This window comes from Trachypithecus francoisi, unplaced genomic scaffold (assembly GCF_009764315.1).
Source record: "Trachypithecus francoisi isolate TF-2019V2 unplaced genomic scaffold, Tfra_2.0 Lachesis_group10, whole genome shotgun sequence".
Classification (NCBI taxonomy): domain Eukaryota; kingdom Metazoa; phylum Chordata; class Mammalia; order Primates; family Cercopithecidae; genus Trachypithecus; species Trachypithecus francoisi.
Genome location: NW_022681455.1, coordinates 55,539,961 through 55,555,809, shown reverse-complemented (window position 1 = coordinate 55,555,809; position 15,849 = coordinate 55,539,961). Strand labels below are relative to the sequence as shown.

Sequence of the window (15,849 nt, the reverse complement as noted above, 5' to 3'; positions counted from 1 at the left end):
AATCTTCTCCAGCCAAATAATATGTTACCACTTATGCAACTGTCCATCTTTCTTTTTCAACCCTATTGATTTTTCAGTGTTCCAGCTTTTATAGCTGTAAAATGAATTACCTGAGAAGTTAGTGGTGTAAGTAAACATTTATTATGCTTACTAATTCTGTGGGCCAGGATTTGAAGAGGACATGGGGGACAGGTTTTCTCTGGTCTTCAGTGTCTAGGGCCTCAGCTGGATGACTCAAATGCTGGAGGCAGAAGTCATCTGGAGGCTACTTCAATCACAAACTCAGGGGTTACATTGACTATTGGCTGGGGGCCTCAGTTCCTCTTCACATGGGTTCTGCATGAGGGTCTCCTTATGTGGCCTCTTTGCGTAGGCTAATTTGGGCTTTCTTACAGGATGTTGGCTGATTTCCCCACAGTGGCTTTCCCCAAAAGAGAAAGCCATATGGAAGCTGTATCCTTTTTTATAACCTGGCTTCAGAAGTCATATAGTATGATTTCCACTACACTCTAAGAGTTGGAGGAATCACAGCCTACCCAGCTTCAAGGAAAAGAGTAAATAATGTCTACCTCTTTGTGAAAAGTAGTGAGATCCTGGAAGAACATATAGGACCAGAAATATTGGCGTGACCATTTTTTGTTGGAACAATGCCACAGTCAAGGACTGTAGTTTGTATCGCATATGCTCTTTCAAACTCTCCCAGACTATTATAGACCATACCAACCTTTATTCATTCTGAACTCTAAAATCTGTGATCTCATTTACAACCAGTATATTTCTTTGAATTGTTAACATTCCATGTGTATCTGTTTTGTCTCCCTAACTATACTACTAATTACTTCAGCACAAAAACCTCATTTTCCCATAGGAAAGTAAGGTCTGTATTTTTATTTTCCACAGGACCTAGCACAGAGCTTTGGACATAGTAGGGGCTCAATAAACAGCTAGATTAAAGTCAGATAGATTTAGAATGAAATGAGAGATATCACTTTTATGCATTATAAGTGAATGTGGTAGATAGTGTTTGGAAAAGATGGGAATGGGTGAGGCAGGGGATAGTGGATACAATATTATAGAAATAAGTGAGAAAGGATCACCTGGTAAACACAAATAAATGTGTTTATGAATGAAACATGAAAGCTTAAATGTAATAAGGCATGATGTCAGTCAAAGGAAGGTACTTTTTTGTATCTTATTCAATTTCAAATTTATATGTTTTTAAAAACTCATTTAAGTAATCCAGATTATACTAATTGAAAGCATTAAATTTAACTCTGCTGGCATTTGAGAGTTGACAAGATGAATGTATCAATAAGGGTAAATATCGTAACATGTATTGTTATATTTAAAATTATAATATTTGTTAAATGTGTTTAGCTATATTTTAAAAGCATTTTTTTGTTTGGATTTATTTGCTTTTAATTTTTTTAATTTAAAAATAATGCATTCTGATAATAGCAAGCCAAGTTATATAAAGAAAACCCAAAAGGCTTTTTCTGCATTTCTATGTTGAGGATTCCAATTTTGGTTTGGTATGTTTTCACAGCTTTTTCCATATTCATTTTGTATACTTTCCACTGCTTATATGTTATTCTTAATATTTATTGTTCATGCCATAATTTATTATTTTTAAATATGCAAGGTTCATGGTTATGTCAACGGTAATTTCTCTGTATGATGATTATGGGATCTGATTAATAGTTGTTGTTTTAAGAAGCTAATTCTTAGACTTTGTGGCAAACTGGTAAATTTGATATTTTAATTCAAAGGAGCTTTTTAGAGATACAGAAAACAAAGTGTTGACAGGGTAGGTTAAAATTTTCAGGTGAAAACTCTACTGTATTAATTTGTTCACATATGAGAACATGTGGTAATACTATGATAGTGCTACATAAAGCTTTATAACTATTACTAACTAAAACACCAATGCTCACCAAATAACTTTCTGGGATCTCAGCCTTGTTAAACTGTTCTAAAGAATATGTGTAATTTACATTTTACTAACCATTGTAAAATTTCATACACTGAAAATTATTTGGACATAAAGTTTTCATATGGATGGTAAATGAATAGCATATTGACTTTCCAACTCACCCCAATCTCAGAAATATTTCAGCCTTGGACCATGAAATGAAAGGAAGGGAATAAAAATTGGTCAAGTGAAAATAGTAAAGTTCTGAATTCCTATCCGTAATAACTCATTTTGCCAGATCCCATTCTGTAAAACAGTTAAACTCATCTCTACTTATTATACATCTATGAGACTGAGAACTAATTTCCTTTACATTCACTGGCATAATTTTTTTATTTCAGATATTAATTTAAAGACTCTGCCTATGTAAATATAACCTACCTGAAACTAAAATGATTCTTAGTAACATATTCAAAGTTACACATTTACATGTAACTATTATGTATTTAAGATGGCTGATCACACTGAAGTAATGAAAGGCATTCGTCAATATCCAGGAGTTCGCTATCCTGTCCTTACTCCTAATCTTCAGGGTTTTCACCGTGCTGTAAGTGCGCTACTTATATTTCTAAAATTGATATGCCTCTTATTGTTTTAAAGATATTTATAAAGTTAAAATTGTGTCATGTGTAACTCACCTGTAATATAAATACTATGCTAATGTACTAACATGAAGACATAGAGCTCCATGTCCTCACAGCATTGTTAGGGACTAAAGTGGTCTATATACCTGGCTCTTCCAGCTTCACTGTTCAAAAGTCAAAACACAAAAGTAAAATTCTGCATTTTTGTGAAATTTTTTAGAAGTGTATTTTGTGCTTCTTCTTAAGTAATATAGAACACTAAGCATTTTTCAATGTAATTTGTATAGTTATTATTACTGTTGAATTTCATAATTATTTTTGTCAACCTTTGTTGATCAGCGTTTTGTGTCTTATTTTTTCTCTCTGGGTGAAAACTAATTGTCATTTTATCTGGCTCTAGTTACTTTCCCTATTTATCTTCTGGTTTGTTTCTTTTGATCCTCTGTGATTTAAAAATTTATATAATTTAAATAAAGCTTTAATAATTATATATATGAGACAATCCTCTTCAATTTTAAGGTGTTATCCTTATATGGGCTTATTGCATAGGTTTTACAGCAGCTATTTCTGTTATTAATGAATATTAATGAAAAATATTCATTATGTGAAACTGTATTATGTAAAGTTGAGGTTGTGGGGTATTAATCATATACTGTATTTTGTTAGAACCATTTATTTTTCCCTTGGGTTTGATTTAATTTTTATTGCATTGTTTAAAAAGTCATTTACAAAATTGTAAATATTGGTGTCATCTACTAATCGTAACAAAGTAAAGAACGTATCTTACCTTGAAGAAGGTACTGAAAGGACACTCTCATGTTAACTCAGAAGAGCAAGCACTGGAGTGGAACTAATCTTGACTTGGGAGTCAAGCAATTCTGTGCTCAAAATGTGACTCTAGAACTTTTACTCCCTGTGTGATATCATGCCAAGTATTTACCTTTTTTGTGCTACAGCTGTTTCATCTGTAAAATGGGCATAACAACACTTAGTTTACACAGTTGTTTGTAGATGACAAAAAGCACATCCATAGTACTAAAAACAAAACAGACAAATAGTAGATGTTCACTAACAGGGTTTTTATTTTAGAAACTGAAAATTTATTTTGGATAGAGGCATAGAAGCCAATATTTTTTAAATGTTTGAGGAAAGATGAAAAGATAGCTTTTAGGTTTTTCTCTCCCCATGTATTTATTTTATTTTATTTTATTTTATTTTATTTTATTTTATTTTATTTTAGAGATGGAGTTTGGCTCTGTCACCAGGTTGGAGTGCAGTGGTGTGATCTTGGCTCACTGCAACCTCCACCTCCCAGGTTCAAGCGATTCTCCTGCCTCAGCCTCCCAAGTAGTTGGGACTACAGATGTATACCACCATACCCAGCTAATTTTTGTATATTTAGTAGAGACGGGGTTTCACCATGTTGGCCAGGATGGTCTTGATCTCTTGACCTTGTGATCTGCCTGCCTAGGCCTCCCAAAGTGCTGGGATTACAGGCATCAGTCACCGCGCCCAGCCTCCCACCATGTGTTAACAGGGGATTAGCAAGAGGGGAGAACGTAGGCAAAGTGCTAGAAATACATTCACGGAAGATCTTAAACATGTAGCTAAATGACTAAGAGGCTTGACATTTGAAAAACAAGTCATTGGAGAGCCTGGAGGAAGGAATAAAATTGACAAAAAGTACAAAAAGGAAATTGATTAGATTAATATTTTGGATTTAAAGACTGGCAAAAGGATCAAAGCATTAGGTAGACAAGAGTATGGCTGTAGAAATCAGGATACAAAAAAATAAAAGCTAGATTAGGAGATCAAAGAAAAACTGGGGGCAAAATCTAAATGATGAGTTGGAAAAATATTTTTCTGTTGGATTGTAGGAAGAGAAGAAAAACAAAGTATTTAATATCTTCCATTTTAATAATTGGTTTGAAAATATTTTTTCATGGAAGATAAGGGTTTTATTGGGGTGCTAGTATTTTCCATAATTGGGGTTACAGTATTTCTGAAGATAATACATAATTTATAAAAGGCATAATTAAAAAGAACATCCTCATTGTGTTTTTGTGCCTCATAGACTTATGAATATTGCAGTTTGTGGATTATTCTGTTACTATAAAATATTTTTACATTTTGAAAGAGTATATGTGGCAAGATGAGAAGAATCCAATTTTAAATTCTAAGGCAAATATTGAAGAATACATGTATGCCTTCATAAAGTAGTTAATCTTTCTTCTACCACTACCATTCACATTTTTGAAATTATTAGTTTTGGCTTTAAATTATGTTTTTCAGGTTGCTGCGGGAGCTACTGAGATAGCAGTTTTTGGAGCTGCATCTGAATCCTTTAGCAAGAAGAATATTAACTGTTCCATTGAAGAAAGTATGGGAAAGTTTGAGGAGGTTGTTAAGTCTGCAAGACACATGAATATTCCAGCACGAGGGTACTTATGAAATCCCACAAATTCTGTTTTGTTGATATTTATTGTTAAAGCTTACTCATAAATTATCTAGAGATTCTTATATCATTTATAAAAATATACATAGAATATCGTATTTCTACTTTAATCAGGGCAATCACTATATAGTTACATCTCATTAACATCATTGATGATTATTAGTGAGTATCTAGCTTGTGGAATGTGTAATGCAATAGAAATCAGAGGAACTAGCATGCAAATCTGGCATTATTAACTATTTTATTAACACTCTGTCACCCAAATGCAGCCCTCTCATCTCAGCCTACATGAGCTGATAAGTTGGTATAAACTCACAACATATTTTGGAAAAGAATCACGTAATGTGGTTTTCAAAATTTTTAAAAAACATGACTTTTTCTTCAAAGAGTATTTTATGTAGAACTTCAATAGAATACAGCAGACATAAAACTGAGCTGCTCTAGGAAATCATTTTACCCATTCTTTCTCCCCCTCAGTGGCTGACTTCTGTACTTCCTCTGGGTGATCCCAAAGCACCTCTATAGCATCTTGCAGAACACCGTTTAAAAATACTTGATAAATTGCTTATAGAAGATAAATATAAACTTTCAGTTCTCTACTATTTTCTATTATATATGATTTCTGTAAATTTAGGGGTATCAGACATATCAATCCTTTTCTCCTCGCCTTGCCTTTTTCTTGTAGAAACTTATCAGCTGTTCATTCTAAGAGCTGTTGATTACAGGACATGGAAAAGAAAAACTGACCCAAATCTAATTTCCACAAACCTAATTTTCTGTCTCAGGAGTTCAGAAATGGAATACCAAAGATGGTTACTTGTATTGAAAAATTATGTGATTTTTGTCACTGAGTTCACTATTTTGGGGTTCCTAGGATGGAGCCACATGCAAATCAGTGACAGGACAGAGTAGTAGAAAGTGGAAATGGAAAAAGGAGGCTCCTAGCGTGATGAAAGATATAGAGGGAGGGAGGAGAGAGGGAAAAATCTGCCTTGGTGCTTGACTACTTCCAGGACCAATAGTTGCCTCAAGTATTATAACCAGGCCTATGTGCTGTGAAACCTATAATGCATTTTTGTGTGTGTTTGTTACTTAAGGAAGAATGTTTCTAAGACATTAGCTATTTTTTTCTATTAATTTCATACATATGGAGATTTGATGAACACACATCTTAACAAGTTAACATGTATAGAGATTGGTAATAGAAGGTTGAAAGCTGGGGATGGATTTGGGTGCAGGCTGTACTTCCCTTAGTTGAGGTGAGCAAAGTTCATAGTAGCAGGAAAGATTCATCAGTTAATGAGAAAGACAAATGAGTCAATTTTGGCTGAGAGTATTATTGAAATGATTGGAATTTCAACTAAGGTGTTTTGGGGAAACAATTAGAGTTAGACTATACCTAGTAAAATATTTTGTTGATTTGTTTTCTATTTATAATTTATTTTTCCTGTCCTCCATAGTAAGTCTACATGACTTTCTAAAATTTGAAATTACTTTTGTAATTAAGATAAATACATATCATGTAAGGACTATATGAGAAAAAATTAAAATCCAAGATAACGTATTTCCAAAGACATAAAATAAAGGATATCTATTTTTCAGGCAAAAGTTACACAACCACAATCAAAAAGGATAGATATGCTACCGGTTTCTCAATTCAAATATAAATAAGTTGTCTCAATTTTTTTTTTTAAATAAAGAGAAAGATGAAGACCCTATTCTAGTTTAATATGTGTTTAAAGTGTGGAGTACAAACTTTAGAATAAAGCAATTCTCACTGGACAGTTAAAAAGCATGAGACTCTAAGAAGTAAAGTGCTTATGTGGCTTGCTCTTCAAAAATAGGAACGGTTTTTTTAGTGTTGAAAGATGGATGCAAATATAAGTTGTAGGAAGTAACTTTTTGTCTCTTGTAAAATGGAATAGTTAATATAATTGGGCTAATAAAAATCTTAAACCCTCTTAAAACTCATTGTTTGACAAATAATATTGCCTCATCAGAAAAATGACAACTTCTAATCGTGCTGTGGCTTAAAAAGCTTTCCAGGCTTTGATAAACAAGAAGTGACCCACGGTCAAACCAAATGAGTAGAGTACAGTAGAGACTTTAGTGTAGAATTATACTATAGATACATGTATGTTTTCCAATGTGGATTTTGTTCCTTTGGAGTACAATTCCTGAATTTTCTGAAACACTATCATTTTCAGAAATATGCCTTTCCATATTTGAGTTCAGTAGCTATTTGTGTAGTTGAAAATATCTTCTTCCTCCCCACAATTTATACAAAGTTGAAATAAGATTTTATTTTTACTGGCAATCTCGATTTTAGGTATTCACCATTGTAAGTCATAAGCCATTAGTACCTATTTAAGGAAAGGAGCCATGCTCAACTAGTTGAAACTGCAGTAGATGCTTCAGCATGTCTTGCATGGCAACAGCTGCATCAACATATACTTGATAATCATCCAGAAAATTTACGTCATCAGTTGTCAGCTTTAAAGGCCATAAAGCAGAACACATTTTATAAAAGCTCACTAAAACTATTTCAATTTTTATAAAATAGTAAACTTTCACATAGTCCAAATAGTAGCTTTTATTACAGTTATGAAGGCTATTGTTAAATTCCGCCACACACGCACTGAAACACACACACACACAACACATGCATATGTACACATTTTTAACACATGCTGAGAACTGTACATTAACATCTGGGGCACATTGTGAAAAGACACCATGCCAAACCAGTGACATAAAATGCAGAGTCAGCTAACTACTGGCACATATACATTATATGTGAATGCAAAATGAAATATCTGCCGTTTGGATTTTATTATTTAACGTGCAGTCCATGTGACTTTTTAAAAAATCTAGATAATTTTTCTCATAACTGTCTAAATTTTAAAAGCTTAAGAAGGCAAAGAAAAATGAAAGCCTATGACAAATGTGATTATTTTCCTTTTATCAATCATATTTATTGAAAGAAATATCTATTGGCTTGCTAAGATCCTTTTAAAATTGAAATTCTTCAAGATAGGAAGTAGTGCTTTAATATATAAGATGTTCGGAATTTATTATTTTTTGTCTAAAGTGATTATCAGCTTCTCTTTACTGAAATGACCTTAATCACATGCTCACTCTTTATGAGAGTGTTAATTTAAAAAGAAAATTCTCAGTAAGTTGCCATTATTAATTTAATGGTTAAAATGATTATAAATAGAAAGTATAAAATTACAAGGTCAGCAGGTTTGTATATTAAAGCATAAGCCATGAAAGTTTCTTTACATAATCACATCTTATACTTCTCATATAAAGTGGCCTGGAATCATTTGATTTGTGATTAACCTTCTGAAAGTTTATACTGAAAGTTCAAAGAAGAGTATATTTAACAATTTTCATAGGAGCCACACAAAATTATTAATTCATCTTTTTTTAACAATTATAAAATTTTAAAGTGAATTGTAACGGGTTGAATTTTTTTTCAACTAATACAGACAAGCATTGATTACTTTTAGATACAGAAAAACAAAGACAATTGTCAGGTGTGATAATGTCATATTTTAGTCATAATTTATTAATAAAATGAGCTTAGTATTTAGGAGGAGGTAAGGAGTCAGATTTTCCTAGAACTGTAATTAATCTAGGGTTTTCATTTTATCCATCTCTTCAGCTACTATTTTTCTTACTATTGACTTTCTTCTTATCCAAAACCAGTGAAATTTAATTTGGTCTTAAATGCTTCCAAAGGGATTGCATTACTATTTAATGCATTACATTACATTACATTTAATCATGAAGAATTTCTTTGATGAAAGATCCTCAATGTAAGGAACTTCTTATTTTTTTATTTCTTATTTCTTCTTCTTCTTATTTTTTTAACTGGTTCAGCTCTGTATGATTCTCGTCCTTTAAAATGTCAATCTTCCCAAGTGCCATGAAGTCAGGGCACAGTATTCTCCTTCAAAACACTATTTTTTCTCTTTGAGAGATAATTTATAACTAAACACATGTATTCAAAAACTTGCAACCTACTTGCTGAGTTAGCCAAATCATCTAGGTCACATTGCATTGAGTTTGTGTTTCCTGTTCTCCTTGTCTAATGGAGAATCTCAGTATGGACTCAGATCCTGACCCTGAAGATAGCAGTCTTATTGAGTGAGATAATGAGTCTCCTTATTTAGGGCTCCATTTTTAAGTACACTGTGACTAGTAGCCAGCATTTCTTATGACAAAGCATCAAATCCCTTCCATTGGATGATCTGCCTCTATGGTACACTTGCATTTATAGCATCATATTCTTGTAAGTGGGCAGCAAGAAGCTGCCCGCAGAAGTTCCTTTCCAAATTCTATTGTTCAGTTGAGGCCTAGGTCTGGAAGAATGATTCAATCATTATGTACCACCAAAATATGGTGCATAAAACTCTAAAAATAAGACATATGTTAAAGCTATTTTCTTTCATACATATGGTTTAAGGGTTTATACTTTTTAAGCTTTATATATTATTCTGGCACTGCTGTGTGCCAGAATAGCACATACCCAGCAGCAGTTAATATTTGTAAGCTGGGTTTGTGCAGTTGTGTCTAACTAGCTTTCATTTAGACATTTTGAGGTAAGAATGTGTTTAATAATTTCTCATGAAATTAGCATTAATACTTTTTTGTTATTAAATATTCTCTTGCTAGAGTATACCCTGCCATACCTGGGCAAGAAGTAGAATTGTAATTTACGCAAATAATTTCAAGAAAGTTAATGGTGTCCCCAAGGTGTGAAATTAATTCAGCACAGATAGTGGTTGAATGGTATATGTTCATAGTCCATACAGTCACTTACAATAATTTAAAATTACTGTTTACATGCTTTTTCTTTCATTATATATGATGTCAATGTGAAACAAGTATGTAACAAAGTGAATTTAATAAATATGTAAAGAGAGTTGTGCAACATATGAAATAGAAAAATGAACATTTAGAAGGTTTTATCATGACGTTAACTTTGCTATGAATTCCTTAAAAGCATTTAGAAATTTACTTTTATTTAGAAACACTATTCATATGAAATTAGAACACAAAGCATACCTGGAAGAAGTACTCTGAATAAAGTTCGGAAATACTAAGCATTCGATAAATTTGTATTTAATCTTATTCAATGGTTTCAAAATAATTCAGTAGAAAACATACTTAATCTTAGGCATTCCTCAATTAATTCAAAATTGAATCAAAAATTTATTTTAAAAATGTAGTTAGGGATTGAAATGGGTCAAGCTCAGAGCTCTACCTTGGAAATATCTAATCAGATTCTCCCAAAGCATTACTCAACATGTTGAGTAGGGTTACATTAAAATTAAAACAGTAGTGGAGGTAAAGGTAAGGGGAGAATTCATGGTTCAAAAATTTGCGGACACCTGGATTAAACATGGTTATCTATGTTAACCAGGCCTTCCAAATATAGGACTTCTTTAAACTAGGGCTGGAAGACGGCTGTGGTGGACTGAGTTTCTCAAACTTACTGATCTTTGGAATGCCTTTTCCACCCATCATTTCATGTGGCCAGTCCTCTGAAATTCTCACTTCTACACTCATCAATCAACTGTACAGACAACCTAGAAGCTAAATATTTTGAGTGGATAGGCCAAAAAAAAAAGTGGCAATTAAAGTTTTAGCACTAGATCAAACAGGCAAAATTAGTTTCATTTCTAGTAGCTGAATTTAACAATGATGCTTTTTTATTGTTTTTTAAAAGCAGACATGCTATTGAAGTTTATAAAATAAAATATGTGGGAGCTATGAAACGAAATGTCTTTCATATTGAACATAAGAGAACAAACTGCACAGTGATGTAGGTTTCAGGTCTCAGAGATTTAAGTGGATCATTAAAAATTTGAGAGCTTGGCTAGTTAGAGACAGAGTCAAAAGCCGGGAAATACAGAACGCTGAGAAAAGTCTCTGGAACTACATTGGTTTAATTTGGTGAATAAAATAACATTTTGTACATAATCATGCTATTTAAAAGAGAGACTATTTTACAAATCTCTCCTGAAGAACAAACAATATAAGTCATCATAAAATGGTACCTGAAATATTACCTGAAGTGTCTGGCCCAGATCATTGGGAACATATTCAGATTTTGAGTTGGGTTTAGTTTGAGGGTTTGGGGAGCAGGGAGTCTGCCATGCAGGTACCATTTAGAATTGTCCCAAAGAATACTTACAGTAGTCCCCCTTGTCTGCAGGAGATGTATTCCAAGACCCCCAGTGGATGCTTGAAACTGTGGATAGTATTATACCAAACCCTATATATACTGTTTTTATCCTTTACATACATATGTATAATAAAGTTTAATCTGCAGATGTAGCCTCTCCAGTAATTTTTGTATATTTGAGTCCAAACCTATTCCTGAATCTGTGTTAATACCCTTTACCTGCAGTAATGGCTTGGGGTCACCAGTTTCAGGAGATCCCTTGCTGAAGTCTTACAGGTTCAATGCTTTCTGGTACAACACATGGTCCTCAGTCAGAACATGTTTTCTGTTCATGTTTTCCACACACAAATTTAATGTCTTTCCCATCTTAACTAAGAGCTTATCACATACTGTGGCTGTGATTTTTGTAGTTTGTGGTACGACAGCAAAACCAGCATGAATTTATTTTTTCCCTCTTCACAATTCTATTGATAGGAGTTTAATATTCTTACCATAGATGTTAGCAACCTCAGCATACAATATTTTTTTAAGTTAAAAACTTTCCTCATTTTACTTAAAGGATGCACTTTGCAGATTCTTTTTGGCACATCTAAGTTGCCAACTTCACTACTTTTAGGCTTTGGGCCCATCATTAAGTAAAATAAGGGTTATCTAAACACAAGTACTGAGATACAGTTGATCTCATAACTGAGAGAACCATTAAGTGACTAATGGGCTAGGTGCATCTACAGCATGGTGCTGGTCAAAGGGAAGAGTCACATCTCAAACAGCATGATATGAGATTACATCATGTTATTCAGAGTGCCCTACAATTTTAAACTTATGAATTGATTATTCTGGAATTTTCCATTTCTTATTTTCAGACCATGGTTAACTGCACGTAACTGAGACTGCAGAAATTAAAGGCTACTCTACCAGTATGGGACTCTTAACACCTTTCCACATGGCTCTGGGTGGGACTGAGGCCATTTAACTAAAAATTACTCCAAGGATTCATCATTTTAAGAGGCAAAAACACAAAGGATCAAATGAGGTAGTTTATCAATTAGAGTGGAAAGACAGAGCAAAAAGGTATAGAAAGTTTTAAAAGGTATGGCAGAAAATAAGATCAAGGTAAAGATAATTTAAAAGTTAGTCTGAACCAGTCTCTATGTCTGGCTTCCCAGGTCTGAGCTTGTAGTGTGGAAATCTGAGCTTGACACAGGAAGCTTTCTCATTGTAAACAGCTCATTTGATGTAGTACAAAGACCCAGCTTCAAGTTGGACAGAGAGTTTGGTTTTAAAGCCTAGTTCAGCAGTTTACTCTATTTGTATTCTGCAACCTATTTAATTTACTTGAGACTCAGGTTTTCCCTTGGTAAAATGGATTTATTGTGGAGATTACAAAATTGTAAGCAAATGTCTAGCCCCACATATGTTTAAATATTTTATACAGCAACTTTTCCAAGGATGAACGGCTGAAGGAGGTTATGCCATTTTCTTTCCAAGAAAACCCTAAAATTCTAATTTGAATTCTAATTTGAATACAAATTTACTTCTTAGTTTCATCAGGAACTAAGCAGATAAATTAATTAACCTCACAGGCATATACAGTTTTAGGAACAAAACTATATGTAAAGTAAGATATTACATGAAAATTTTGTTTTAAACTTTGCATATATTTATAGAGAGATCACAGTTTATACAGAAGATTTTTTAATACATGGTATTCTAACAGTAGGCTTAGGAGAAATAAAATCAGTCAAGTATTCTAGAGCAAAAATTGAATCTTAGCAGAATTACTCATTGATGCCATGAAACAGTCTTTAATTTTTATGTTATCCACAGTGATAAATATATTACAGGCTCTCAACATGTATTGTTCATTCACTTAATAATAATGGCATGTTGCTTTGTGTTGCTTATAGAATGGTGTATTCCACATGAATGTAGCAAAGTAGCTCCTATGTTTATATATCTTAATTCCCTTTATTTGAGATTACATGTAATTTCATCACTCCTGGCATTGTTATTTTCTGAGAATAAGCAATAGTTGACTCCACTCCAAATGTTTGTGACATTTATACATGGCTTTTTTTTATACTTTTTGTTTCAATTTTTGCCAGGATGATTGGAGGAACATGGGATAATTGTGAGAAAGTAGGCTGGGATAAGGCCTAACTGTAGATTCTTTTTCGTGATTTAGTTCTTCTAGGTAAGGTTATTAAAGACTGAAACACTTCAAGTCTTGTTTTATATCATGTTTTTACAGACTGTTAAAAAATGACCTCAACTAGCACAAATACAAATAAAACAATTCATATTCATTTCCACAGGATTTATTGTAATGCTGTGTTTTTTGTTAATTTTAGCAAGATTAATTTCAATATGATTGATGATTACTATGCCATCTGAATAATGTTTAAAAAATGGATTTCAAGTTCTGATCTCTCAGATATGTGCTATTATCTCTGGTTACAGGATTTAGAACATAAATAACCCTTACCTATTTTTTTACTTTAAAAATTAGGAATGTCTTAGACAAACATTCAGAAAGTGAAAATGACATTTTAACTGACATATTTGTGTATTAATTCATACAAGAAATAGCAATTGAATATAGTAGGCACTCAATATTCACAGGTTCTACATATAGGGATGACTATGAATCCAAAATATTTTAAAAAATAATTTAAAATAAAAATAAAAATACAGTATAGCAGCTACTTACATAGTATTTACATTGTATTGGTATTACAAGTAATCTAGAGATGATTTAAAGTATATAGGGAGAATCTCCCACAGACACTGAGGGGCACCTATATTTGTTTTAAACAACGTACTGTCTTGTGATACCATGTGGGCTGTGAAAATGAAAATTTAGCATAACTTCAAAGAGTTTTTAGCAGACTGGGAAAATATAATATGTTCAAAAATAATTATTGTACTGCCGAAACCAATAAGTACATTAAGAGAGATAAAGATACATACTATTTAATTTTAAAGTAATTCTAATCTCTGGGGTGATTTAGAGAAATTTCATAAAGAAGTTACCAGTATAATGAAGTCATTAAAAATATATGAATATATGGAAACATAATCAAAATAACGGCTTTTTCAGGCAGGGCAGGGAATCTACAAAGAGCAAAGACACAGTGAAGAGAAATCTCAGGAAAGGTTTGGGTAATAGAAAGAAGTTTACTTTTACTGAAATAAAGTTTTTGTGGATGTATAGTAAAAGAAAGGTAGAAGGTTAGATTGGAGTTTCACAGATTGCTAAACTTGAACACCAGTTTATTCAGTAAAAAATAGCAAGTCATTAAAGATTTTCAAAGTGGAAAAATATGTAATCGGACCCATGCTCTAAGAATATAATTTTGACATTAGAAATTGAAGCAAAATGGAGAGACATGGGACTAGAAACAAGGAGAGCATTTAGGAGAGGGTTCTTGGGAATGGTTCTGTACACTCAAGCTGCTGCTGGCAGAGGCTAAATGCCGCAGAGGCTAGAGGGGAGGAATCAGCTAACCTTTGGTTATGGAATAAGTTCACAAAGGTGACCATCAAGTGACTTAGCAGGACTGACCCTGAGAATAACTATGTAATTTTTTTTAATGGCAAATGCAGGAGAAACAGGTTTATGTGAGAGAAATAGGGATGATGACCACTTCAGACATGTTTAACTAAATATGCTATGTGAATGCATCAAGCTTGTAATATACATGAGGAACTTTGGGGTTGATCCTGGGGTTATGGGCATAATGGTGAGCGAGAGGGACTATGCAGGACTTAGCTAACCCATAGACCGACTTTTCCATTCTCATTACACACAGAAATTTTATAACTTTTAAAACATATCACCTAGCTCAGAAAAAGAAAAAACGTCTCAGGTTTCATCAATGAAAATGTGGTAATCATGTAGGCTGATACCATAGAAGCATATGGGGGTATCTATCCCAGAAAGAGTACCTAGTAGTGTGATAATGGGATTTTAATATCTACATGAGAAAAATTCGATGCTCTGCTAAGGTATGCATTTGGAACTATGTCTTGGAGTCTGGCAGCACCTCCTTGCCAATGCACAGTTATTGAGATCCATGCCAGCTATTTTTATGGGTTGTGGATTTGTGACACATGAGTATTGTGGAAACCCAAATTGAGAAATTAAGGTAGAAATTTGTTCAAGAATTGATAAATTCCACAGGGTAAGGGCAGAAAGCAATCAGATTCTTTTGATAGGATCACTTAAATAATTCAAGATGCTCATAGAATTCCTACAGAAACTAAAATCACCATGAAAAGGCACTCACAGTAAAAACTATAAAGCACATGAGAAAACAAGCTAACTTAAGACAAGGAAAACAAACACAGGAGACAACAGAAAAAAAAATTATAGCAGAACAGAAGGTAACAGAACAACCTGAAAATGATTATAAATTAACCATGTGAAATGTTCATAGAGGCAAAGGAAGACCATAAGAACAGATCTTTACAGAAAACAAAATTAGTATTTGACAAAACGAAATATTATAAATGGAAATATATTCATTAAAATACAAAAGCAAATGGATTAATTGAACAGCAGATTACATGTAACCAAAGGGAACAGCAGATTAAGTGCAGCTTAGCCTGCAATTAAGATTTGAGAAAATTGTAAGAA

At 33.0% G+C, this 15,849-nt stretch overlaps 1 protein-coding gene across 1 annotated transcript in view; it reads left to right on the top strand.

The window, feature by feature from the left end:
* The window catches only part of HMGCLL1 (3-hydroxymethyl-3-methylglutaryl-CoA lyase like 1), a 150,174-nt gene that overhangs the window by 67,203 nt on the left and 67,122 nt on the right, over window positions 1-15,849 (top strand). Inside the window, exons 4-5 of the mRNA XM_033217496.1 lie at window positions 2,424-2,519; window positions 4,849-4,997. Of these exons, the coding sequence (XP_033073387.1) occupies window positions 2,424-2,519; window positions 4,849-4,997 (245 nt within the window). The remainder of the gene's footprint in view (window positions 1-2,423; window positions 2,520-4,848; window positions 4,998-15,849) is intronic.